Below are 27,665 nucleotides of genomic sequence, written 5' to 3' on the forward strand. Positions count from 1 at the left end.
AATGGCTGGAGGCTGCGCGAGCTGCGTTCTAAACGGGGTGCACTTGGACTCAACCGGAGTCCTGCCCTAGCCGGTCCGCTCTGGCGCTCGGTTAGCAGCCACAATTAGGCAGCCTTGGCTCTGCCCCCAGTGCAGGAAGCTCTGGGGGTAAACGGAGGAACCTTATGTGGCACCCCCCGACAAGCATCGGCTCTAATCGTGGTACCAGGGGTTCCGAGCCCGGCTAGGCGGCAGGTTCCGACCGCACCCTTGGGTGGGAGGAACCCCCACGGATCGCCTCGCGGGCGGGGGACCCTGGCGGGCCGGCCAATAAGCAGCAGAGCCCATCGGGGGCGGGGCAGAGGCCGGAGCGCGCTGGATTCCCCGGGCCAACTTCCGGCGAGTGCGAGTGGCGGGTGCGAGCGGGAGCAGCGTGGCGGGGCTTGCAGGTGCGTGAATCCCTTAGTTTTTAAGATGATGCGTAGACTGCGTGTACGCTTTGACCTGTGCGTTTAACCTCGGCGACCGGTGCTAGTATCGAAGCTGCGTGGCTGGCGCAAAGGCCATGTGCTTTGCTCGGCCTTGAGGGAGGTCGGCCAGGTAGATCTCAACCAGCTTTCTAATTCTGAGGCCGGCTCCAGGTTTCTGTGTATCTCTGCCTTTTAAAGACAGACCCCGTCACCGACGGCTCTTTATCGGCTCTGGTTTTATCACAGTAACTAACGGTTTACCTGGACCACTTTCGTATTTGGTTTCTACTTCTTAAAGACAAATATTTGGAAGTGGTTTTACCCTATCCTTTCATCCTCTCCTCACCTGGCTCTTATTCTTGATATAAATTGCCTAGTAGTTAACTGACACCCAGGAAGTTACAAAAGACTCTCCGGGTCTCCCGGGGCTAGTAAGCCCTGTAGACACCGGGGCCAGGCACCCAGCCTCTCCTGGTGAAGAGACTGGTCCTGCTGTTTCAGATTCTGAGTAGTAAATGAATATGTCTTCTTGCAGTGCCGTTCTTATTCATGTTAGATATAAAAGTCTAATGGCGTCAGCTATTTCCAAGAAAATGAAACAGAATTGAACTAAAGTCTACTTTGTGTGTAGGAGAGTTGTCTCTTACCTGTGGGTTTGTGCCCACGTGCATACAATGAACGCCCCAAAGAAGCCAGAAGAAGGCGTTCAGTCTCCGGACCCAGAGTTTGAATGTTTGTGAGCCACCTGTGGGTGCTGGGGAACTAAACCCCAGCCTTCTGCAAGACTACTAAGTGTTCTTAACTGACTGATTACTTTCCCAGTCCGCTTGGTTTTTCTTTAAATATGTAATCCCAAAATAAAGTATCAATTTAGGAGTTACAGATTGCAGTTTTCTTTTTTTTCTGTAACCATCTTCTGCATAAGTAACTACCTTGTTAATATCTTTGCTCCCCTCCTCTTTTTGGTGCAAGAATTTGAACACAAGGCTTCTATTCTAAGCAATAGGTATCAATTAGGTATATGAAGTAAAATAATATAACAATTAGCATTTCCTATTTCTGGGTCTTTTGTAGTATACAATATTTTAATGTCATCTCAGTTTTTTTAAGAATTGTTTATTTTATGTATAGGAGTACACTGTGTCTTCAGACACATCAAAAGAATGTATCAGATTCCATTACAGATGATTGTAAGCCACCATGTGGTTGCTGAGAATTGAACACAGGACCTCTGGAGGAGCAGTCAGTGCTCTTAACCACAGAGCCATCTTTCCAGCCTCCCCCCCCCCCCAAGCCTTTTTTAAAGAAGTATTTCAGTTAATTCTTAAGAACTAACCTTTTAACAAATGTTTGTATTCAAGTGAGATATGTTGGTATTTAATTTTGGTTTCTAATAGATTTCCAATCCAGAGCCTCCTATAAGATCTCAAATCATTAGCCTGTAAGCTATAGACAAAAAATAAATGATTTTGCCACTTGTTTTTGTACGGACACCAAACAAAATGGTGGGAGGAGCCAGATATGGTGACACATGCTTGTAATCTCAGCACCAGAGAGGCAGCTGCCAGAGGATCTCTCTGAAGGCCTGAGACCTGCCACAGTAAGTTCTCAGTCAACCAGAGCTACAGAGGGGAGCAAGAAGATCAGAGGAAGACTGGCTTTAGTGCATTCAGAGTTGAAGTTGCAGTGCCCAAAATATGCTTAGTTTGTTATGACCCTCCACTGTTTACTTAAATCGTTCCTCTGGGTGGTACACCAATGACCTGTCAACATTACCATACAAACTTCATAGTTTGGGCGAAGCACAGATGGCCCTCAAATATATTTATTTCCCGGCCCTTGACAGAGAAATTTCGTACCCTTAATGCCTGTTCTCTGTGCGGCCTCAAGATTTAAATTTGGGTATACTGACCCATGCCTGTTATCCCAGCTACCTGTAAGACTGAGGCAAGAATCGGCTGGCTGGCTGGCTGGCTGGCTTGCTTGGATTTTTTTTTTTTTTTTTTTTTTTTTTTTTGGCTTTGAGACAGGGTTTCTCTGCAGTTCTTGCTGTCATGGAGCTCACGCTGTAGTCACGACTGGCCCCAAACTCAGATCCTCCTGCCTGCAGGGATTAAAGGACTGTGCCGCCACACACTAGCACCAGAGACTCTCTTGAGCTCAGGAATTGAGGTCTAGGGTAAGCAAAGTCACAGGCCCCCATCTCCTGAATAAATAAGCAAATATCAAAATCCATTTTCTTGCTAAGGGTTAATGATTATCAGATCTTCCAAGAGAGAAGGAATATTGGTAGATTATTTCTCAGATAAAATGCTGTATTAGTGTACAGGTTGGTTTTTTTTTTTTTTTTTTTTTGAGACAGGGTTTCTCTGCGTAGCCCTGGCTGTCCTGGAACTCACTCTGTAGACCAGGCTGGCCTCAAACTCAGAAATCTGCCTGCCTCTGCCTCCCAGAGTGCTGGGATTACAGGCGTGCGCCACCACGCCCAGCTAGTGTACAGGTTTTTGATTGGTTGGTTGGGTGTACTGTTATAATATTACAGGCTGGGTAAGTTACAAGGAGAAGACATTTGTGTAGGCCCATGGCTGCAGAAGTGTCTGGTCTCTGTGAGTGGGCCTGCCTCCTTAGCATGTGCCCATTTTTCCTATGATGATGGCCATGTCTTGCCAATTCTAACCTCCAGGTTTTGGTGGGGAGGGTTCTGATATTATAATTTTTTGGTTTGGTTTTGGTTTTTTGATTTTTCAAGATAGGATTTCTCTTTGTACCCCTGGCTGTCCTGGAACTCTTTCTGTAGACCAGGCTGGCCTTGAACTCAGAAATCCGCCTGTCTCTGCCTCAACTGCTGGGATTAAAGGTGTGCACTAAGACGACCTGCCATAAATCCCAATTTCTTCTTCTTCTTCTTCTTCTTCTTCTTCTTCTTCTTCTTCTTCTTTTTTTTTTTTGGATTTGTTTTTTCTCGAGACACGGTTTCTCTGTGTAGCCCTGGCTGTCCTGGAACTCACTCTGTAGACCAGGCTGACCTCAAACTCAGAAATCCACCTACCTCTGCCTCCCAGAGTGCACGGATTACAGGTGTGCACCACCACTGCCCGGCTTAAATCCCAATTTCTAAATAATGAATCTCTGGATGAAAATGTCACTTGTATGAAAACAAGTGATTATATGAAAATCCTATTTGTAAGTTATGATTTGTACAGCCAGGCATGGTACTACCCGCATGTAATCCCAACACATGGATGATGGCTAAAACAGGGGTTTGCCATGAGTTCGAGACTAGCCTGAGCAACATAGCATGACTTTCTCACAACAAAAAGAATAGCCGGAGACACAGTTCAGCGGTTAAGAGCACTGACTGCTCTTCTAGGGGTCTGGCCCAGCAACCACATAGTGGCTAACAGCCATCTGTAATATGATACCAGTTCCAGGAGATCCAACAATCTCTTCAGGCCTCTATGAACACATAGCACAGCTATGATCCACAGGCATACATGCAGGCAAAACACCAACACACATAAAAATTAACAAAATAAAACACCACCAAAAAAGAGAGATTGTTTTTAAAATACATGTAATGTAAAATGTCTACTGCAGGTTTCATTTTGCTTCTGAATCCCCGCTTCAGAGACAGCAATGGCAGCCCGAGTTCTTGTGATTGGTAGTGGAGGAAGGGAACATGCCCTGGCCTGGAAACTCGCACAGTCTCCTCACGTCAAACAAGTGTTGGTCGCCCCCGGAAATGCAGGCACCGCCTGTGCTGAGAAGATCTCTAATGCTGGTAATTATGTTTCAAAATGCAGAGTGGTGGTTAATACTCATCAATAATACACCTATGCCCTTTAGTAGGGTGCATTTCTATTTGAATTTGAATGCATTCTCAGTTTACATTTTCAAGGTGGTGATGTGAATTATCTTTGTATGAGGCAAACAAAGCGTAGTGAGTATATCCTAGGCCTACTGAACCGCTGTGACTAAGGCAACAAGTGCACAATGTAGACCAAAAGTGTAGATTCATGCGTATGGAAACGTGAATGGGGCTGTCAGCTGTGGATTCTGGTCCCACTAATGACCAGTTCCTAAACGTCACTAAACAGTCTGCAGGACGCAGGCCTCACCTGCCCGGGCTCCTCACCTTCCTGTCCTGTTTCACCTCGTTTGCACAATAGCCAATGATAAGTATATTTATGCATTATATTTATGAAGGGAATTAGGGGAGAGATAGAAATAATAGGAAAATACCTCCTTCTCTTGAGGTGCTTTAACTAGAGACAAAGTATTGTGTGCTTATTGGAGAAGTGGCACATGTGCGTATGTGCAGTTAGGGTGGTAGGGACCCACCCATCAGAATCCCCCAGGACTGTCATAAATAACTGTCCTTGGCCGAGGCTAAGGGGAGGCGTGTCCTCCCCTGTTTCCTCCCCTGCTGGACTGATCTAGTTAATCCACTGGCCCAGCTATGCTGGATGGAGAGCCTGGCCTGCTCTGGACTGGGCATGGAGAAGCGTTTTCTCACATAGGATCGTTGCCTTCTTTGCTTAAACAGCTCAGAGACCCTCCCTGACTCGACCAGAGCTAACCCCCCAGTTTACCTTAGAGTAGAGTGGCTTAATTTGTCCATATTTGCTACTGCCTATGTATTTACTAATATTCATACAGTATATTGTTAATATCCCAAGATTAAGGATTCTAGTTTATTATAACATCTTAATTACAGGGCTTATCACAATACCTAATACATGGTAGATTTTCAATAAACTTCGAGCAACATTTAAAAGACAAGTTTCTGAGTGTATTGTCAGGGCTTGTCTGTTTACCCTATGACCAATATGGACAGGGACAGTGGCCTTATAATGTTGGGAGTCACTGACCTGGGGCTGAGCTTGATTGAACCTAATGCCTGATTTGGACTTTCTCATAGTAAAATTACTAACTGTTCCAACAGAAGCAAGCCAACAATTAACTTGGCTTTTAATTACCTTATTAAGGCTACTGCTTAGTTTATCTCATTAACTGGGGCTATTTTTGCACTTGTGAGTTTATATTTTCTGCTTACAGCTGTCTCCGTCAGTGATCACACCGCCCTTGCCCAGTTCTGCAAAGATGAAAAGATTGAACTCGTAGTTGTCGGACCAGAGGCACCTCTGGCTGCAGGTAAGCTTTATCTCATTGTTACAACATGCACAGTACCCACAGAAGTTTAGAGATCACTGTACCTGAATCACTTGTCCATGAGGATTTGTAATAAACTACTTTAGAAGAGGGGCTTACAACCCCTAAGGTTAATCTAATAATGATTCATATTCAGTCTAAGTTTATAGAGAGCCTGCATCACCTAGATTGCTATTTGCATCTGTAGGAATTGTTGGGGACCTGACCTCAGCAGGAGTGCGATGCTTCGGCCCCACGGCACAAGCAGCTCAATTAGAGTCCAGTAAAAAGTTTGCCAAGGAGTTTATGGACCGGCATGGAATCCCAACTGCACAGTGGAGAGCATTCACCAACCCTGAAGATGCCTGCAGCTTTATTATGAGGTGGGCAGACGTGACCTTTAAAGGGCAGGTGCTTTATAATAGAACTTACGTGTAAAGTCACTTCCGTGTTAAAAAACACAATGTTTAGGCAGTGGTGGCACACCTTTAATTCCAGCACTTGGGAGGCAGAGGCTAGTGAGTCTCTTGAATTTAAAGCTAACCTGGTCTACAGAGTGAGTTTCAGGACAGCCAGGGCTACACAGAAAAAAAATGTGTCTTGAAAAACAAACAGAATTAAAAATGTTTTACTTCTTAGGCTTTCACAGGTTTATATTGAATTAATTATGGAAATATACTCTCAATAACATACTCGTTTCCTTTTTCAACACTAAAATAAGATGGGATTCTCCAGTATTTGGGAGGTAGAAGCTGAAGGGTCAGTTCAGAGCCAGCCTGGGCTACACGGATCCAGTTTCAAACCAAAAGGAGAAGAAATAAAAGCAGCCTAGGATTCTGTGCGTACTTCTTGGGGATAATCTTGTAGACTGACCATATGCTGATGTCTTCACCACTGAGAAATCTCTAAGAGGAAATACATATTGTCCTGCAACCCAGAAACACATTGTTGGGTTACACCAACACTAATGGCAATCCTCCTGAATCAGCTTCCTAACTGCTGGGACAGTAGGTATAATCCACCATACCCATCAGAATTACTGAATTTGTAAGGTTTTTTTTTTTTGTTTTTGTATTTTTAAGATTTATTTCTTTTACGTGTATGGGTGTGCTGCCTGGGTGAATGGCCTTGTGCCCACCTAGGTGAGGTGTGGGCTTGGCTGCTCTGCATCTGGATTTCCGAGCCACACTGGGAATGGACCTGGGCTCCTTAAGGACCCTTCCCTCCCTCCTACTCGAGGACAGTGCCAAGTGTTCTCAAGGTCTGCCGCTCGCCCCCTCGCGCTTTCCCTCCAGCACGTGCGCATGCACCTGTGTGTATGACCCAACACTTTTATCAGACTATAGCTTGTAAGAGTCAGTTCTCTCTTTCTACCACAAGGGTTCCAGGAATGAGCCCAAGTTAGGCACCTCGCTGACCCTAGTTCATTCATTCTTCATCCTACAAGGCTCCTTTTTCCTGGGGTGGCAGGCAAGGGAGGACTAAGTGTGTAGTCCTAGCCGTCACTCTGTAGACCGGGCTGGCCTCGAACCCAGGGATCCACCTGCCCCTGCCTCCCAAGAGCTGGGATGAAAAGGCATGCACCACCACTGACCATTAATCTCTTAATTAGTGATCTCTTAAAACACTGACATGGTCACCTAGCACCCATTCGCCTTGGGTAAGTGACAGCTGTGTTGCTTACTTTGGCCAAGCCTCCGTCCAGATCTCCAGCCCACTCCACTGCTTTGTGTGTTCTAGAAATGGTCTGTGGGTGTCTGCCAATGTTAGCCTCCTACAGCAGTATCCCTTACGTAAGTGAGAGGCTTTGCTTTGTATCTTAAAGATCTTCTTATGTCTGTTCTACGGGTCTGCTTATTTTTCAAGTGATTCTTCCTTATGACTTCCCAATATGTGAAAAACGCAAAATTGTGCATGCTTTATGATCAGAATTACAAAGGAATGTATAAAAAAAAAATCTTGGCAAGAAGTACCTGAAATAATGATGGAGTCATATCTTTTTCTGTGTACCTTTCAATTCTGCTGAAACACACTGTTAAAAATCACAGAACACTAACTGCTCCTGTCTTCACAGTGCGAACTTTCCTGCTTTGGTCGTGAAGGCCAGTGGCCTCGCAGCAGGGAAGGGGGTGATTGTGGCAAAGAGCAAAGCAGAGGCCTGCAAAGCTGTCCAGGAGATCATGCAGGTAAGCGGATGCTTCCGGAAGGTTCTCTGTGTATGTGGATAGATGCTGCAGGTTTGCAGAGTGGGCCTCAGAATGTAACAACCACCAGAAAGTTAGGTCTCACTGCACTGTGTGTCATCCATGGTTACAAACTGGCGCGTCCTGAGCTACACCAACCTCTGCTACTCACAGGTAGAAGGTCTTTAGCCCATGGGACTTAGAGATCCTTCTCTAAGTGGTGAAGACAAAGGCATTTGTCTGGTGTTCCAAGTCTTAGAAGTGGAGCAGTGGTGGGGACAGTGTTCCTTTCATAATCTACATTGAAAAGAGATCCACCTTAGAGGAATCCATTTTCACATTCTCGGTTTGTCTAGTTTGTGTGGACAAAGCTACATGGTCATTCTCAGGAATAAGGATGAAGTGATGACCATGAAATTGCGCCAACAAACCTAGAAACGTGCCCGTCACATCTGTACAGCGTGAGCTCTGCCTGCTGTCACAGGAAAGACCAGAAGAATCCATGTTAAGTTTTGAAACAAGAAAGAATTCTTATGCTTATGTATTTCGTAACTCAAATAGACAGTTCTATGAGTCAACTTGGTAAATATTAAAAGCTTTCAAATTTACAAGGTCTTTTATTTTTACAATTAGGAAAAGTCTTTTGGAGCAGCTGGTGAAACAGTTGTTGTGGAAGAGTTTCTGGAAGGGGAAGAAGTGTCTGTGCGTATAGCCATCTCTTTGCCGTTAACACACCCCTATTCCCCCCCAAAAAATACCTTACTTACTTCTGGCAGCTTCCCGTGGGCCCAGCAGCTTCAGAGGTGGCGCCCACTTGGATCCAGATGAGACAGTGCATGCTCTGTGCTCTCTTTCAGTCGTCCCCCAGTGGTAGTTCTCAACTTCCATACACTGTGACCCTTTTATGTTGTGGTGATCCCCAAACATAAAAATTGTTCTTGCTACTTCATGACTGTGATTTTTGTTACTGTCATGAATCTCAGTGGAAATATCAGATATGCAGGATATGACAATGCGACCTCTTTCAAGGGGTCATGACCCACAGGTGAAGAACCACTGGTCTGTCCTTTGGTGGGGACACTTGGACTTAATCACATTATGGTTCTATATGTTTGTGATCTTCGTTTCACATCCACTTACTACACAGCACAGGCACCTTAAATACAGTCTGATGCTGATGGTCTCAACAGCAGGAAGGCTGACCTTTGTCTTGGGTGGAGCCTGCATTTGTCCCTGGTGTCACAAATGGCTGCTCTTTTACAAGCTGGATACCCAAGCCTTCCGGCTCTGACCGTCTGACCTAGGAATGGTGTTTTAAGCTTTCTTCAGAAATGAAACCTTGTCCTCTCAGAAGAGTCCTGTTTGACTTTCTGACATTTACTTTAACCTGGTTGGACTGACTTGTCTGCTCCCCAGTGCCTGTGCTTCAGTGATGGGAAGACAGTGGCCCCGATGCCCCCAGCACAAGACCATAAGCGACTGCTGGATGGAGATCAGGGCCCCAACACCGGGGGAATGGGAGCCTACTGCCCAGCACCTCAGGTACCGTGCACGGCGCTGACCCCACCACACTGACTTGTTCAACTGAAAAGTTCTGGTCTCTGACAACGCTTCTGAGAGCCTGAGAGGAGCTAACAGCCATCTAGTGTGGTAGCGCACACCTTAAATCCCAGCACTTGGGAGGCAGAGAGGGTGGGTCTCTGAGTACAAGGACACAGGAAGGCTCTGTCTCAAACCAGCAAAAGCAAGCAAGCATTGTTTGTGGGCTTTGGTGATGGTGATCTTGAGACAACTCTCTGTAACCCTGATTTCCTCAGTTAAGTCTACTAACTCACACCCATAGATATGCAGGCTCCAAACTTTGGGTAGAATATACTAGAGGGTTCCTCAGGAGCAGGAGAGGGGAGAAAACTTAATTTTAGCATTGTGTCTGAGGAAATTTTGAGCAAGCTACTTTTAGCCCATCTGAGGTTGAGACAGTAACTGCCGCTGGCCTCCGACTGGGCCCAGGTGGGTGGGGCCTACTTGCATTGTTATGGTTGATGGTTGGTGAAGTTTTGTGGAGAAGTGAAGGTAGACACTGACCTGCCATTGCTGAGGAAATCCTGGGTGCTTTTCTTGCCACCAGTGTAAGGATTTTGGTTGGTTGGTTGGTTGGTTGGTTGGTTGGTTGGTTGGTTGGTTGGTTGAAGATAGGTCTCTCTATAGGCCTTGCTGGCATGGAACTCTTTATGTAGACCAGGCTGGTCTCAAACTCACCATCTACCTGCCCTTGCCTACCAGCTATTAGGATTAGTGGAGTACACCGCCACACCCAACCTAAAAATAATTTTCAAAACAAAAGTTATATGTAAAGTTACATGTAAATGTTTCTGTGTGTTCCCAGGTTTCTAAGGATTTGTTAGTAAAAATTAAGAACACTATTCTTCAGAGAGCAGTGGACGGCATGCAGCAGGAGGGTACGCCGTACACAGGTGAGTGCATTGACAGACATCATCTTCCGTAACTTTCTGCTTTGGCTAGAACGTATTTCTCTTTTCTACTCTGATTACATTGAAATGGTTAGTATTAGAGTCTTGTATTCTAGGACTAGAGTTGTAGCTCAGCTGATAAAATACTTGACTGTCATGAATAAAAGCCCTGGTTCTGTCTACAACCATAAACTGAGTACGGTGGAACACTCCTGTGATCCCAACACCTGAGATGTGGAGGTAGAAGGGTCAGAAGATCAGGGCTAGCCTCAACTTCAGAATGAACCCAAGGACAACCTGAGATGCATGAGACTTTATCTTGAAATAATTCATGCCCTAGGTTTTAGAGTTATAATGCACCGTTGTTGTTACAGATTGATTTCCTTTCCTTTTTTCTTTTTTAATAAAGGAATTCTTTATGCTGGTATAATGCTGACCAAAGATGGCCCAAGAGTTTTGGAGTTTAATTGCCGTTTTGGTGATCCAGAATGCCAAGTGGGTAACAATACACAAAATATTGCCTGCTGTGGTGATGCATGTCTTTCATCCTAACACTTAGGGGGCAGAGGCAGTTGGGTCTCTGAGTTTGAGTTCAGCCTGGTCTACACAGTGAGTTCTAGAAGGCCAGGGGTACAGAGAGAGACTTGATAATGATGGTGGTAATAATAGTAATAACAACAGTAGCAGTGGTAACAGTAATAAACGACTGCTTTTTAGAAGACAGGCACTGTTTTGTCCTCACTGCTGTCCGGTCCTGAAACATTTGCTGTTGAGAAGTGTGACAGTCAGCATCCCCGTGAGTGAAATGGGAACAATGGAGATGGAGAGGCCATGGAAAACTCATGTTGTCTACTTCCTGACTGCTCATCCAGGTCATCCTCCCGCTTCTCAAAAGTGACCTCTATGAAGTGATTCAGTCCACCCTAGACGGCCTGCTGAGCACAGCTCTACCTGTTTGGCTAGAAAACCACAGCGCGGTAACTGTTGTCATGGCGAGTGAAGGGTACCCTGGAGCCTACACCAAGGGAGTGGAGATCACAGGTGAGGAGCAGTGAGCTGTCAGAGGTTAGCTACAGCGAGTGCCGATCACGTCCTTTCCCGCTCCGGGAGATGTGAGTGACCTGGCCAAGTTTACAATGCGATCCCGTTGCAGCCCAGCACCTCCACCTTCCCAGAGTGGCAGTGATGATGGACAGGGCGAGGTTCAGCACGCATGTTCTGCCTTATGCAGGTACAGTGTGCTGGGCAGTGATTTCTGTGGCAGGATCCAAAGTTTGAAAAGTCTTTCTTCCAGCCCACCCACTCCGTTTTTAACGGGCCGTGAAGTATCTGGTTAGATGGTGTTAAGTCTGTTTATAAATGAAAACAAAGTGCCAGGTAAGTTGTGCTATCCAGCTAAAACCCTCTGTGGTCCCTAACATGCTCTAGTGTAGCCTTGGTAGTACTCAAAAGGTGTGTTTGGTTCAAGAACTATATTTGTTCTCCTGCCCAGCAAAGTAAGCAAGAAGTCTGTCACCCCGTGGTCTCACACACTCAGGAATTGTGCGCATTTGGAAGGGAACGGAAAGATGAGGTTGACCCAAGAGCCTTTGTGTTGATGAAATTTCTCCTCAGGCCGGGGCTGAGAAGTGCGATAGTAAGGAAGTACTGGGTACCACCAGCAGCAGGAGTGGTCACTGCTGGGCGGCACTGCGAGCTCAGACCGCACAAAGGCCTTGGCTAGCACATTATCAGGGGGTGGGGACCACACTGGGCACTGGAGACTGAGATATGGAGATGAGGGAGGGTTATCTTTGTGACTGGCTGTTTCACAATTAAAGAAATAGTGTAGTTATCTTTGAAACCTCTTGTGAAGAAAAACTAACCATTCAGGCATTTTCCCTCCCTCACTGAAACTACTTGTGGGGTTTTTTTCACTCCCCAGAAACTAGAATTTTTAAAATTTTTAGTCAGGGTTTCTTTCTTTCACTGTTTTTTTCTTTTTTTCTTTCTTATCTTTATTCATATGAATACACTAGCCAGAAGAGGGCATCAGATCCCATTACAGATAGTTGTGAGCCACTAAGTAGTTGCTGGAAATTAAACTCAGGACCTCTGTAAGAGCAGCCAGTGCTCTTAACCGCTCTCCCTCCCTTAGTGAGGGTTTCTATTCCTGCACAAACATCATGACCAAGAAGCAAGTTGGGGAGGAAAAGGTTCATTCAGTTTACACTTCCACATTGCTGAACATCACCAAAGGAAGTCAGGACTGGAATTCAAGCAGATCAGGAAGCAGGAGCTGATGCAGAGGCCATGGAAGGATGTTACTTACTGGCTTGCTTCCTCTGGCTTGCTCAGCTTGCTTTCTTATAGAACCCAAGACTGTCAGCCCAGAGATGGCACCACCCACAGTGGGCCTCTCCCCCTTGATCACTAATTGAGAAAAAGCCCTACAGCTGGATCTCAATGGAAGCACTTCCTCAAAGGAGGCTCCTTTCTCTGTGATCACTCCAGCTTGTGTCAAGTTGACACCCAAGAGCAGCAGTACAAGGGTCACAGCACGGGATGAAATGGCATTTCAAAATCTCTGTTGTAGAGCGTGTCTTCAATCCTGGGACTTGGGGGGGCAGAGGCAGGAGGATCACTGAGTTTAGGCCAGCAGGGTCTACAGAGTGAAGACCCTACCTCAAAAAGAAGAAACAAACAAGCGTCTTTAACTCTGCTCTCTTCCAGGGTTTCCTGAGGCCCAGGCTTTAGGACTGCAGGTATTCCATGCAGGCACTGCTCTTAAAGATGGCAAGGTGGTGACCAGCGGGGGCAGAGTCCTCACAGTGACAGCCATCCAGCAAAATCTCATGTCAGCCCTTGACGAGGCCAGGAAAGGACTCCCTGCTCTGAAGTTTGAGGGAGCATTTTATAGGAAGGACATTGGCTTCCGTGCTCTGGCCTTCCTCCAGCGGCCCAGGTAAAGACTCCCTCTAAGACGTCAGGTGCAGGTTCAGAACTGGCCTCCGTGGCTGGGACAAAGCTGCGAGTTCTGTTGTAAGTCCTGTGTATTTCCTGCCTGTGGAACTGACTGGACCTTCGTTTATGTTTTGGTTGAAATCTAAACTATTTCTAGGCTAAGATAGGAAGGGCATCTCACATTTGAGGACAGTCTATAGTAAGACTTTATATATCACCCACCACATACACCCACACCCACACAAAACCTGATGAAAGCAATATTTGAATAAATAATGAAAGCTCTTCTTGGCAATTCCTTATCTTTGAAAAGTTTGTCAAGATAAAGACCGTTGCTTCTTGAGTTATTACATAGTTAGATGGTTTTGAGCTTGCATCCCAGCCCTACTCTCTCCCTTTATCTACTACCTGAGTGTTCTTAATCCCTTACTGATTCAATTATTAACATGAATAAACTGTTGGTTGCACATGAGTGTTTTGATTTTTTTTTTTTTTTTTGAGACTATCACATACCACATTGGGCAGTGGTGGCCCATGCCTTTAATCATAGTATTCGGGAGGCAGAGGCAGGGGGATCTGAGTTTCAGGCTAACCTGAGTGTTCCAGAACAGCCAAAGCTACACCCAGAGCAACTCTATCTCAAGAAAAAAGAATATCACATTGCCTTTCATTAAGTTCTTCCGTGGGTGTATGTGGGGTGTGTGGGTGTGGGTGTGTGAGCATCACGTGTGCCTCATGTCCTCAGGTCAGAAGAAGGCATTGGGTCCCATGGAGCTGTGTTTAGGGATGATTAGAAACCAACAGACAGGTGCTAGAACCAAACCCACATAGATCATCAGCAGGACTAACAAGTGCTCTGAATCACTGAACCATCTCTCAAAAACTATACCCTGAGCAAAAGATACATTTTAAAACCCTTTTACACTGAAATACTGTGCCAAAGTTTCCCCTTTTATAACTTTAAAATATTAAGAAATGGAAATTCTATGCCTTAATTAAGAGGCTGAAGTTTTTGATTTGGTGTTTTTCCTTTAGTTTGATTTGCTTTTTTCTTTTTAGACATAATGTCACTGAGACACCCTGGTTGGCCTGAAACTCACAGAGATCCAATGGCCTTTGCCCTAACAGGGGACTTAAATCCTAACTGCAGCAAATGAGACATTCCCCGAAAGGGCCACACATCCTGTGAGTGGCCCTGGACTGCAGGCAAGGAATAGTTGACTGACAGCCTTCCTAGGGCCCTTTTAATAAAACATTTCTTTGTCTTTGTCTCTGCGTCCCACAGGCCAGAGTCTCCTCTGCAAGGGAAGACGAATGAATTCAGTGCCATTCCCAAACTGGAGCTCTACATGAGTCTCAGTAGGCAATCTCTCGTGTTTCTAGTGCTCTCAGCTATGGGAAGGCTAGCAGGGCAGTACCCTGCGACAGTAAGAACACATTTTGCATTTTAAGGATATTTTTACAGAATTCTAAACAGTCCTAGTTACATTTGTTTTTAATTTTTTTTAATTTATTGTATGTATATGAGAGCTCTATCTGCATGTACACCTGTATGCCAGAAAAGGGCATCAGATCCCATTACAGATGGTTGTGAGCCACCATGTGGTTACTAGGAATTGAACTCATGACCTCTCGAAGAGCAATCAGTGTTCTTAGCCACTGCACCATCCCTCCAGTCCCCTACTTCCATTTTTTTTTCCTTTGTTTCTGGCACTTCATTTCTATTCACACTGAAATTGACCTGAGAGTAGCTGTGGTAAAATATTCTGTTTAAAAGCAGAAGGGTCAAGGTGAGGTTCTTATCTGTCATGTCAGCACTGGAGAGGCTGAGGTGGAGAACTGGGAGTGTGCTGCTGAAACTGAACAGTAGACTCGTGCCCGGCCAGCAAGCAAGGATGGATAGCAACCCTGGATGGATGGCAACCATGGGTGGATGGATGGATGGATGGATGGCAACCATGGGTGGGTGGATGGATGGATGGCAACCATGGGTGGATGGATGGATGGCAACTATAGATGGATGGATGGATGGATGGCAACCATGGGTGGATGGATGGATGGATGGCAACCATGGGTGGATGGATGGATGGATGGCAACCATGGGTGGATGGATGGATGGATGGCAACCATGGGTGGATGGATGGATGGATGGCAACCATGGGTGGATGGCAACCATGGGTGGATGGATGGATGGATGGCAACCATGGATGGATGGATGGCAACCATGGGTGGATGGATGGATGGATGGCAACCATGGGTGGATGGATGGCAACCATGGCGTGGGATTGTTCCACTCAGTTGAACAAGACTTTAAAATGGCTAGGATGCTACATTTTTATTTCCGTCATGTTTTTTTCCATGCATGCTTTATCACAATTTAGAAAAAAGTTTCATGCCAGGTATGATAATGCACACCTGTTAGCTCCAACACTTAGAAAGCGAGGGAGGGAGACTGAAAACCCAAGGTCGCCCTCAACTGCAGAGCAAATTTGAAGCCCGCCTGTCTCAAAAATCTGTTTGTTTTTAAAAATAGTATATTACCTCTGCAAGACACACGTGGTCAAATAAAAGCCATTGTCAATATAGGCAATGTAGTCAGATCAACTAAGCACATTTCATTGCCTGCTCCTGCTCTGAAGTCTGGTAGGTGCAGGCGCTGGCTTAAAACACTGTGAGCAGCCGGGTGGTGTTGGCGCATGCCTTTAATCCCGGCACTTGGGAGGCAGAGGCAGGTGGATTTCTGAGTTCGAGGCCAGCCTGGTCTACATAGTGAGTTCCAGAACAGCCAGGACAACACAGAGAAACCCTGTCTCGAAAAACAAAACAAAAAAAACCCACTGTGAGCACCTTAGTGGATGTGAAAACCAAATGTTTTCTGCTACTTTTTTCTTTATGAGTGTGTGTGTGTGTGTGTGTGTGATCTATTCTTTCACCTTATCGTTAGAGAGGGTCTCAACCTCAGTTAGCTGGTTCGGCTAGTCTGTAAGCTAGCTTGCTTTGGGAACCTCCTATCTCCACGTCACCAGGATGGAATTACAGGCAGACAGCCGTAACCATCCAGGATTCCTGGGACAAGTGCAGTGCTTTAACCACAGAGCCATTTCCCTTGCCCTTAAGGTTTTTTTTTAGATGAAAATAATTTTCCCTGGTGGTGGTGGTCCGTGCCTTTCATCCCAGCAGAGGCAAGCAGATCTCTGTGAGCTCCACCACAGCTGGTCTACATAAAGAGACCCTCTCAAATATTTTCCACTGTCATTAAGGTGATATCTTCATTTTCGTTTTCATTTCCCTAGGGGCCTGACTTACAAGGACTCTGGAGTAGACATCGCAGCTGGAAATAAGCTGGTTAAAAAAATTCAGCCTTTAGCAAAAGCCACCTCCAGACCTGGTAAATTTGACCCTATAGTCTGCTAATAGATCAATGGTATTGCAATTTGGTTTGGGCCTTACATTTAGCTGATGGAAGTTTCATCTAAGGTTTTTATTTTTTAAGATTAATTTATTTATTATATGTAAGTACATTGTCCCTGTCTTCAGACACCCCAGAAGAGGACATCAGATCTCATTACAGGGTTGTGAGCCACCATGTGGTTGCTGGGATTTGAACTCAGGACCTTCGGAAGAGCAGTCAGTGCTATTAACCACTGAGCCATCTCTCCAGCCCTCATCTAAGTTATTCTTAAGCCAAGGACGTGATCTCCTGGCTTGATTAGTTTTCCGTGTACATGAAGCTGTCTGGGAAAGGATAGTTCTTACGTTACCCGCTGTAGGGAAGAAATGGTGCCAGTATTCATGGACTTATCAGTTAAAATGCAACAAGTAATTTGTTCTCTCTCACACAGGCTGCAGTGTTGACCTTGGGGGCTTTGCTGGTCTTTTTGATTTGAAAGCAGCTGGTTTCAAAGATCCTCTCCTGGCCTCCGGAACAGATGGTGTTGGAACTAAACTGAAGGTAACCAGACACTAGTGATTAAAGGCTTTGTGAAAAAGAAATGGGAATTTGTCTTTCAAATGAATTTTATGTTTATCAAATAGACATCTTAACAGGCATGAGCCGAAAAGAGCCATGGCAACCAGCCATTACTGCAGCCCTGTCGCTCAGGCGCGCACTTTAAACACCAGTGTCCTGGGCCAGTGCTTGAAAGGATGTTTTAAAGAAGAAAGGGGCACAGTACAGCCTACAAGAATGGAGTGTTCTCTGGGCTGAGGTCTGAGCAGCCAGCCAAAGGTGGCGGCGTTGGCAAGGCTCTTAACCAACCCACAACATAAAAGGTAGAACTTATCATGTGGGTTGTTTATGTTCTGCAGATTGCCCAGCTCTGCAATAAGCACAGTTCCATCGGTCAGGACTTGGTGGCGATGTGTGTGAATGACATCCTCGCACAAGGAGCAGAGCCCCTCTTCTTCCTCGATTACTTTTCCTGCGGGAAGCTTGACCTCAGTACAACTGAAGCTGTTGTCGCTGGAATTGCTGCAGCCTGTCGACAGGCTGGCTGTGCTCTCCTGGGTATGACCGTGAGCCATGGGCCCTCTGTACGGCCTGTCAGTCATGTAGAGCTTAAATGGGCCTTATCATGACTAGAGCCTCCCTGGGCCTGCAGCAGGGGAGATGGGCTCCTGGGATTGCATATGTGTTAAACTATAGTTTCCTCAGAAGTGACATAAACAAAAAAGTATAACCATGTGGTGATGTCACTTCTTTGAATCCCAAAACTTGGGAGGCAGAGGCAGGAGGATCTCTGGGTTCAAGACCAGCCTGGTTGGTCTACAGAGCTAGCTAAAAGACAGCCAAGGTTACGCAAAGAAACCCTCTCTGGGGTTCTGGGGTGGGCATGGAGCATAACCTCGATTTTAAAGACATTGCGCTTAACCACAATATGAGGGAGTTTTGCTTTCTTTTTTTAGAAAAATTAATTTTTAGATAGATCAAAGAATGGAACTCTTTCATTTAAGAGTTGGTGTAGTGGTGTGTGCCTATAATCCTAGCAGTTGGAGGCTGAAGCAGAAAGATTGCTGAGAGTTTGAGACAGCCTTATCTACATAGTAAGACTCTTGTCTCAATGGGAAAAACATACGCAGTCAGATCTCAAGGTCCAAAGTGGCCTTTCAACTGCTTTTACACTACAGTTTCTACACTGGGGTCTGCTGTATATCTAGCACTGTAGCACTGTACTGTAGCTGAAGGCATTACATGGAAGATGGAGTGATCATAAAACCAACTAAGGGCTGGAGACCTGGCTCAGCAGTCATGAGCACCTGCTGCTCTTCCAGGGAACCTGGGTTTGGGTCCTAGAGCCCACACGCCAGCTCTCAGTACTGCAGTCCAGGGAGTCCGGTGCCTCTTCTGTTCTGTGTGGGTACTGGGCACTCAACACTTGCATAAAATGTTAAGTCTCTTAAAAAGTCAAACATGGTAGTACTTCTGGAATCACACTGCTGTGGAATGTTGTGATGTCTAACTAAGCATTCACAAGTCAAGGTAGAGATGTCTGATGGCTCCGTAGGCCTGCAACATCACCTCTTCAGTTTGTAGACATTAGCTCTCTCCCTAGAAACCAGGCAACAGACACAGCATGCGGGGATAGCAACGCACTGATAGTTTGTGTGTAATGTGGCTTCTGTCACTGCTTAGCATACTCAGAAGGCGTCGGGATGCCTTTGTCCTTGTCTTTGCAGGTGGGGAGACAGCAGAGATGCCCGACATGTACCCTCCTGGAGAGTACGATCTTGCCGGGTTTGCTGTTGGCGCTATGGAGAGACACCAGAAGCTCCCTCAGCTAGAAAGGATCGCCGAAGGGGATGCTGTGGTTGGAATAGCTTCGTCTGGTCTTCACAGCAATGGTTTTAGCCTCGTGAGGAAAATTGTGGAGAGGTCTTCACTCCAGTACTCCTCCCCAGCACCTGGTGGTTGTGGAGATCAGACCTTAGGTAAGCAGACTCTCGCTGTCCTACTTGGAGACGTCTGAGCAGCACTTGGGGGTAAACCCATATTCCCTAGAACTAGGATGGATGGGTTGCACTGACTGGATTTCCTGCCTGGACAGACATCATGACAGGACCCATCGCTCCTTTCAGAAGGGCTTCTACGTTTGGGTTTCAAGCGTGTGGGCTGAGTTTTGGGTTCTCTCTCTAATCCACAGGGGACTTACTTCTCACTCCGACCAGGATCTACAGCCATTCACTGCTGCCTGTCATACGCTCAGGACGTGTCAAAGCTTTTGCTCATATTACTGGAGGTGGATTGCTGGAAAACATCCCCAGAGTCCTCCCTCAGAAGCTGGGAGTAGACTTAGGTACGCTTATTTGCTGGGAAGCATCCCAGTCCTCCCTAGGAGTCAGAAGTGGATTTAGATAAGCTCACAGAGGAAATTTCTGATTTAAGAAAAAATAGGTTGAAAGGGAAAAACATGTACTGTGGGTGTGAGTGCATGCAGTCATACATGTACTATGAGTATATACATAGTCATAAATGTACTGTGGGTGTGAGTGCACTCACAGTCATACATGTACTGTGAGTATATACACAGTCATACATGTACTGTGGGTGTGAGTGCACGCACAGTCATTCATGGGAGATCGTTTTTTGGTTGGTTGGTTGGTTGGTTTTTTTTGAGATAGGGTTTCTCTTTGTAGCCCTGGTTGCTCTGGAATACACATTCTCTCTTTGTAGACCAGGCCGGACTTGAACTCATGGAGAAGACCGTCTTCCTCTGGAGTGTGTACACACCATATACAGCCTCATGCAATGCACCGTTTTTAGTGCGCTTTCCTGCATGTTGACTGTGAGCTATCCATGAGGTCAGGTGTGGCATCATCCACTCCAGCATCATGGTGGCATTCAAAAGGTTTCTTACTCTGAAAGCTGTTCAGCCATCTAGCCATAGTCCTGAGAGCCTTTTTCAGTTTTTCAATTATACATAGTCTCTCTCCATAGTCCAGGCTAGCCTTGAGCTGTCTGTCTCAGCTTCCTGGGTATTAGAGGCATGTCCCGCTGTGCTAAGCCTATGTCTTCCTTCTGTAAGTTCTTCAGAAAGCTTCAAAAGCTTTTTCTTTCTTTCTCTCTTTTTTTTTTTTTTTGACTGCTGATTACTGTAGTGACACTTCACAGTAGCACCACTTCTTGTAGAAGAGTGTTCTGTTTTGTACATGTGCTGCTTTCAACTTCTTGGCTTTTGACCACTGAGGTCATGGTAAGCATGTATGATGGCTGAATCTTCTGAACTCACTCAAGTTCCTAATGGAATTGGCCTAACAGGGAGCTGGAGAGACGACGGCTCAGCCGTCAAGAGCACTTGGTGATTTCCCAGCACCCACACAGCTGCTCACAACCATGCCTAACTCCAGTTCCATGGGATCTGACCCATTTTCTAAACACCAAGCCACAAGGCACATGTAGCGCACAGACACACATGCAAGTAAAATACTACTAAACCTGACTGGGGAAAAACCTGTACACAAGTTGCATTTTTTTTTAATTATTTTTAAAAAAGCAAAGACAAAAACCTTATTATCAGGCCAAGTTAGATAGCCCACACTTTTAATCCCCACACTTTTTAAACAGAATGGATCTCCATGAGTTCAAGACCAGTCTTATCTGCATAGAGAGTCCCAGTCAGCTAGGGCTATAGAATGAGACCCTGTTTCAAACAAACAAAAGCTAGTTATCATATAGATTCACTAAGTAAGTAGAAGAAACCAATAACCAACTCTGTCATTAATTAAGGCTCAGTTTTGGGCTGGAGACATGGCGAAATACGTTCTTGCAGAGGACCTAGATTCATTCCTCGCACCTCATGGCAGCTCACAACCATAACTCCAGCTCCAAGGACACCAAGCATACATGTGGTGCACATACACATGCAAAGCACTGTATACACAAAATATATACATATATACAGGCAAAGCACTCACACACACAAAATATATGTATTTAGAGAACATATCTAATACAGCATGGTCTGTATGGAATGTTGCAGATGCCTTCCTCCTCAAGAAATTTTAAATAGGGGCTGGAGAGATGGCTCAGTGGTTAAGACTGCTCTTCCAAAGGTCCTGAGTTCAATTCCCAGCAACCACATGGTGGCTCACAACCATCTGTAATGGGATCTGATGCTCTCTTCTTGTGTGTTTGAAGACAGGGACAGTGCACTCATATACATAAAATAAATCTTAAGACAGAAGGAAGAGAGAGAGAGAGAGAGAGAGAGAGAGAGAGAGAGAGAGAGAGAGAGAGAGAGAGAGAGAGAGAGAGAGAGAGAAAGAAAGAAAGAAAGAAAGAAAGAAAGAAAGAAAGAAAGAAAGAAAGAAAGAAAGAAAGAAAGAAAGAAATTTTAAATAAAAATCCACTTAGTTAGGGCTTTTCTTGCTGAGATAAAGACCATGACCAAAGACAATTTATGGAAAGGTTTATTTTATCTTACAACTCTCACATCACAGTCTTATCACTGAGGGACATCAGGGCAGGAACTCAAAGCAGAACCTGGAGGCTGTAACTGAGTCAGAGACCGTGGAGGTGCACTTCTTACTGGCTTGTGCCCTGTGGCTTGTTCAGGACCACTGGTGGTAGTGAGCTGGCTCTCCCCCATCAGTCACTAAAAAGTGCTTGCCCTTACAGTCGGTGTCCTGGAGACAGTTCCCCCTCTCAGATAACTCTAGCCTGTGTCAAGTTGACAAACTCCAACCAAGACTAAAGCTAAAAAATCAGAGTCATCCTAAATAGCTCAGTATAGAATGTGTAAATCAAATCCTATAAACCGTGTACTCCAAAAAAAAAGTCTCCATATTATTCCTTTGTTATTGAAGGACTTTGTGCCAGTGTCTGTAATAAGCCTGTACTTGGTGTGTCTGATGAGAGGGTCCAGGTACTGCTTGTGACAAAGGAGGAGCTGTAGGTCAGCTCAGAGCCTGGATTTTAAAAGTCATTCGCGGAACAAGGTATTCATCAGAAAACGTTCTGCAGCAGAACTGCCCTCTGAGAAGCTCTGCACAGTATTTAGGGCACATCTTATCACTCGGGTAAACATTCACACAAGGTGGCATGCCAGACTCTGCTGTAATCAGCTACTAACTCATCTAAGCCATTAGGGGTTTCTAAAGGTCCTGCAAGTTCACGAACATACCTCCTCCAAGTGTCAGTGCTGACAGAAATGGGGTCTGAGAGGACCATTAACAGTTCTATTCTGCACATGATAGTGGTCTGCCTGGGACTCTGTATGGTACAGTAGATTAACTGGGTGACTCTTGTTTTAAGATGCCTGCACCTGGAGGATCCCCAAGGTCTTCTCATGGCTACAGCAGGAAGGACAGCTCTCTGAAGAAGAAATGGCCAGGACATTCAACTGTGGGGTCGGAGCTGCCCTGGTGGTGTCAAAGGACCAGACAGAGCAGATCCTACATGACATTCGGCAGCAGCAGGAGGAAGCCTGGGTGATAGGCAGTGTGGTTGCCTGTCCTGAAGGTAAACCGCCCCTTCTTGGCTGAGGTTATAGTCTAGAATACAACTCAGCGGCCTGCCAGTCAAGCTCCATACCCTTTCTTCCAGCCACTGTGTGGCATCTGCCTAAACCCAGATGCATCGTGTGTTGTATACACTGGAGCCAGAACATGTTTCCACCGTGGAACTTTGGCAAATCTCTGGGTCGTATTCACATGCACAGCCACACTGCAGAGGATTATTTTCCTGGATAAAGTCACTACACAAAACACCTCATGGTTCTGCTTAGAGGTTTAGCTCAGCCCAAACATCAGTGAGTGGACAGCCTGACCAGTTCCCTGTGTTGGTCAGAACTCATCCAAATATGACAGGGTGACAGACGGAGCCATTTAGATAGCTAACAATGTCAGCACACCTTGTTTCTGTCTGTCTGTATACCCAATGCTGTGTAGGTTTTCTTTACAGGCAGGTTCTCCTAGAGCTGCATAGTAATGGCCTTCAGCTTACACTGTAGTGAGAAGCCCCCCTCTCTCAAAACAGCATCCTGTGTCAGTCTTGAACAGCCTTGTGGGGTCACATGCCTCCCACAGAGCCAGGATGTAGCACTGCAAATGGGCTCATTAGGAAGCTGACAGGTTGCGGAGAACACGGCAGGCATTGTTCTACGTAGCTGTACTTCTGTGTGCTGGTGTGTTCCACAGTAGCTCCTGGTTGAAGTAGTAATTAGTATGTTCATCCTCAGAATGTTATAAAAGTGAGAAATGGTAAATGTTATTAACCTGATATTTTAGTTCCTGTATATTTTACTTTTAGTGTAAAATACAATATTCTAAATTTTTCTTATGATGTTTTTCTATTATTCCTATTAATTCATAGTTGTTCTTATTTATCTATATAATTGAAATGAAGATTCCCCTCGTGTCAGAGTTAAGAATCTGATTGAAACCATACAAACAAATGGGACGGTAGTGGCAAATGGCTTCCTGAGAAATAATTTCCCTGTCCAACAAAAGAAGGCAAGAGTGGCTGTCTTAATATCTGGAACAGGTAACGCATGGCTTCTCCGCTCCACTGTCCACACAGGCGGGGTGGGGGACTACCCTAGCAGAACCTCGGATGGGGGATGTGGGAAAAATGGCTAAGAGAAAGTAAGATAGAAAGGACAGCCTCGTGGTGCAGCCTTCAATCCCAGCACTTGAGAGTCAGAGGCAGGCAGATTCCTGAGTTCAAGGCCAGCCTGGTCTGTTGTGAGTTCCAGGCCAAACAGGACTACACCGTGAGACCCTGTCTCCAAAAACAGCCAGGAGGTTTCTCAGCAATTGAGGACACTTGCTGCTCTTGCAGAGGACCTAGGTTTTATTTCCAGCACCCATCCCTAACTCCAGGGCATCTGACGCCCTCCTCTGAGGTCTGGGCAGCAGGCACATATGGTGCATATACGTCCATGCAGGCAAACTGCTCGCACACAGTAGAAAACGGAAGGATTCCACCTCTTTCATATCTCTATAGATGGAAAAGCTTAAAAATGTAAGTGATAATTACATGTGTTCACCTTCAGTATGTTCTCAAGTGTGAGAAATGATGAATGTTACTGACCTGCTATATGTCTTACTTTGAGAATACAATGTAATATTCTAAAATTGTCTTTTATTAAAAGTAAGACCTGGGTAGGAGAACATTTGATTCTATAAGTCACTACAGTGACTTTGCTGTTGGCTTTCAGAATCATAACCCAGGCTGGCCTGGCCACAGCCTTCCTAGAGCGGGGATTTAGTTGAGGAGCCACCACAGCCAGCTCTGTTCTTTCCTGAGTGGCTTTGCTCTGAATGGTGTGTTGTTGTCTTTAGAGGATGGCTCTGGGCTGGGGGCTGCCCTGCAGGGTGCTCTTAGGGTTTGAATAGCTTTTAGGCCGAGGAAGGAAGGAGCAAGGACGCCCTGAGGACTGAGCCCTCAGCTCACTTGCTTTCCTGCCTTTCCAGGGTCGAACCTCCAGGCGCTCATAGACAGCACCCGGGATCCCAAGAGCTCCTCACAAATTGTTCTTGTCATCTCCAACAAAGCTGCCGTGGCCGGCTTAGACCGAGCAGAGCGAGCTGGTATTCCCACCAGGGTGAGTGACTGCAGAAGAGGCCTTCCTGCAGGCATGGCCTGGTGGGCAAATGCTTGACTTGCTTAGTGCCAGATGCTCAGCCTGGAACCTCAGGTGCCCACACCTCCAGCCCCTGCGGGCTAGACTTAAACTCACTCTGCTCTCACAAGGCTACGGCTGGTTGTGTAATCGTGGAACTTCCCAATTTGGGGCGGGTGTTGGGCTTGCTTTTCTACTGCACCCTGCCCGTTCCTCAGCCACCTTCTAGTGGGTACATCTTTACTGTGAAGTGTAGTCTCTGCAAGGTTGTGTTTAAATTATTGTTACTCTTCTGAAACAGCTGTTTACCTTCTCCTGTTGCAGGTAATTAATCATAAATTATACAAAAGTCGAGTTGAGTTTGACAGCGCAGTTGACCAAGTCCTGGAAGAGTTCTCTGTCAACCTCGTCTGTCTTGCAGGGTTTATGAGGATCCTCTCCGGCCCCTTTGTCAGAAAATGGGATGGTGAGCAACAGTCCTCCCTCTCACAGGGTTTCGAGGAGCTTTGGTAGAAAGTGTCCAGACTGATTCACAGAGCAGATCACTCAGCTGCCCGACTGGCTGTCACTAGTCCCTGTGTCCGAAACTGCAAAGACACACTTGACTATCAGTAGAATCAGGAAGTCAACAAAAAGTGAGACTCAGTCCACACCCGTAACCCCAACGTCCTGAAGCTGAGGCCAGAGGCCAGTGTGGTCATATAAGACATACTCTCTCAAACTCAAGTGAAGGAACGGGAGAGAAACAAGGAGAAAGATCCCAACATGAAGGGAGAGCTGGGCAGAGATCAGCCTTGATCAGAGATCAGTTTAAAAAGGCCAAGACCCTGTCACAGAAACCAAGAGCTAGCAGCTGCAGAAACTTTGTGGTTGAGAGTTCTTGCTGCTCTTGCAGAGGACATGAGTTCAGTTCCCAGCACCACCCACATGACAGCTCACAACCATCTGTAACTCCATTTCCAGGGGACCCAACACCTTCTGGCCTCTTCAGGTACCAGGCACATTTCTGGTGCACAGGCGCACAGGTGCACATGCAAGCAAAACACTCGTAATAAAGTAACAGGGAACAGCAATAGCTGTTCTGTGGCAGAGCACTTGCTTACCTGGCATGTGTCAGGTCCTGGCACCACAGAAAGAAATGAGACCCATGCAGTCCACTATAACACTCAGAAGGTGACAAGCAAGGTGGTGTCGCTAAAATGGTGCAGTGTCTATATCTCTTGTTTCTTTTCCCTTGCACTGCATTTACTGAGTGAGCATGGGGCAGTGGGTCACCTCAGCATAGATAGGGGACACTGTAGGATTAGGTGCCTCCTTCCACTGTGTGTGTCCTGGGGATGGGACATAGATCATCAGGCATGGTGGTAGGCACCCTGTCTCCGGCAGCCATCTTGCCAGCCCTGTTCTCTTCCTTAAGCCCTCTGACTACAGCCTATTGTGGTCATTGGTCTGCACATAGTGGGCGCCTTCCCTCTGTTTATTTCTTAAGATGAATGTAGTTATCACTTGTTCCTTTAGCAGAGTAAACAGGATCTGAGATTTCTGACTACTGTTTTTTGCTTTCTAGGGAAAATGCTCAACATCCACCCATCCTTGCTCCCTTCTTTTAAGGGTTCAAATGCTCACGAGCAAGTCCTGGAAGCCGGGGTCACAATCACTGGGTGTACTGTACACTTTGTAGCTGTGAGTATGCCTATTCCTACCAAACTTTTGCCCCAGTGTCTAGATGCCGTCTACACTGGCTAGAAAGCAAGGTTGGAAACATTGACTTCCTTTTCCAGGAGGATGTAGATGCCGGACAAATCATCCTGCAGGAGGCTGTCCCTGTGCAGAGGGGTGACACTGTTGCAACGCTATCTGAACGAGTCAAACTGGCAGAACATGAGATCTTTCCTGCCGCCCTCCAGCTGGTAGCCAGCGGGGCTGTGCAGCTGGGGGAAGACGGCAAGATCCACTGGGCCAGAGAGCCGTGACCGTCCTGCTGCGGGCATCACAGCCCAAACTGAAATAAATACCTGCTAGCAGAAGGACTTTAATCCTTACCTACTGACATTTGTTAATAAATAGGTTCATTAAAAACAAAATTTACTTAGCATTTTTTTAAGACATCCAGAAGTCGCAAGGTCTAGGCCACCAACATACTGGGCGCATAGGAACCCAGATGAGATCTCCAAGCTTACTGCTTACCATGCTTTTCTGCTCCCAGAGACTCGTGAGCAAGTGATGGCCACATCCCGCCCAAAGCCAGGCAGCCTGGAACTGCTGCGCAGCCTGCACAGCTGGATTCCTCTCCTAAGGCAATCGAGAGACTGCCGAAACCTCTCTTAAGCCTTAACAGCAACAGATCCTTAAACTGTAGCCTTCAAAGAGGAGAATAAGAAGTCCAGGATGTGATAGGGCAGGCCTTTAATCCCAGCACACAGGAGGCAGGCAGATCTCTGTGAGTTTGAGGCTAGCCTGGTCTACAGATAAGAGTTCCAGGACAGCCAGGGCTACACAAAGAAACCCTATCTCAAGAAAAAAAAATAGTATAATGTCGCCAGGCAGTGGTGGCACAGTCCTGTAATCCCAGCACTCTGGGAGGCAGAGGCAGGCGGATTTCTGAGTTCGAGGCCAGCCTGGTCTACTGAGTGAGTTCCAGGACAGCCAGGGCAATACAGAGAAATCTTGTCTCAAAAAAAAAAAAAAAAAAAAATAGTATAATGTCAAGGGAAAGTAGCCCAACGCCAACAGCAGCAGAGACCTGTGTGATGTGTGTTCACCATCACAGTTTTGCCCTTTGACTGGCAGATGGATCTGCATGTCTAAAACAGTAGGCTAGCTCTGCAGAGTCATCAGCCGCTATGCTGCTGCCCTGCACGGTTGAAGGGACAGTTGGCAGATGGGAAGGATTGTCCATGGGTTAGT

The 27,665-nt window shown here is 46.1% G+C and overlaps 1 protein-coding gene across 1 annotated transcript; it reads left to right on the plus strand.

Moving 5' to 3' along the window:
* Positions 1–332: 332 nt before the first annotated feature.
* Positions 333–26,842, plus strand: Gart (phosphoribosylglycinamide formyltransferase, phosphoribosylglycinamide synthetase, phosphoribosylaminoimidazole synthetase). The gene is made up of 22 exons (XM_052159139.1): positions 333–428; positions 4,047–4,230; positions 5,508–5,603; positions 5,809–5,983; positions 7,675–7,786; positions 8,417–8,485; positions 9,200–9,325; positions 10,170–10,257; positions 10,664–10,749; positions 11,127–11,295; positions 12,967–13,198; positions 16,491–16,585; positions 17,040–17,149; positions 17,506–17,704; positions 18,874–19,125; positions 19,338–19,490; positions 22,448–22,654; positions 23,540–23,677; positions 24,610–24,740; positions 25,083–25,224; positions 26,326–26,441; positions 26,540–26,842. Exons 2-22 carry the CDS (start codon positions 4,086–4,088, stop codon positions 26,729–26,731), a joined length of 3,033 nt encoding a protein of 1,010 aa, XP_052015099.1. The 5' UTR covers positions 333–428; positions 4,047–4,085; the 3' UTR covers positions 26,732–26,842.
* Positions 26,843–27,665: the final 823 nt, after the last annotated feature.

The sequence above is a fragment of the Apodemus sylvaticus genome, chromosome 15, assembly GCF_947179515.1.
Source record: "Apodemus sylvaticus chromosome 15, mApoSyl1.1, whole genome shotgun sequence".
NCBI lineage: Eukaryota > Metazoa > Chordata > Mammalia > Rodentia > Muridae > Apodemus > Apodemus sylvaticus.

Bases quoted from the DNA above. Each gene is read 5' to 3' on its own strand.
- Gart (XM_052159139.1), top strand. From the start codon at position 4,086: ATGGCAGCCCGAGTTCTTGTGATTGGTAGTGGAGGAAGGGAACATGCC. The intron at 4,231-5,507 runs GTAATTATGTTT...TTCTGCTTACAG, and splicing joins TGAGAAGATCTCTAATGCTG to CTGTCTCCGTCAGTGATCAC. The intron at 8,486-9,199 runs GTGCGTATAGCC...TCTGCTCCCCAG, and splicing joins TGGAAGGGGAAGAAGTGTCT to TGCCTGTGCTTCAGTGATGG.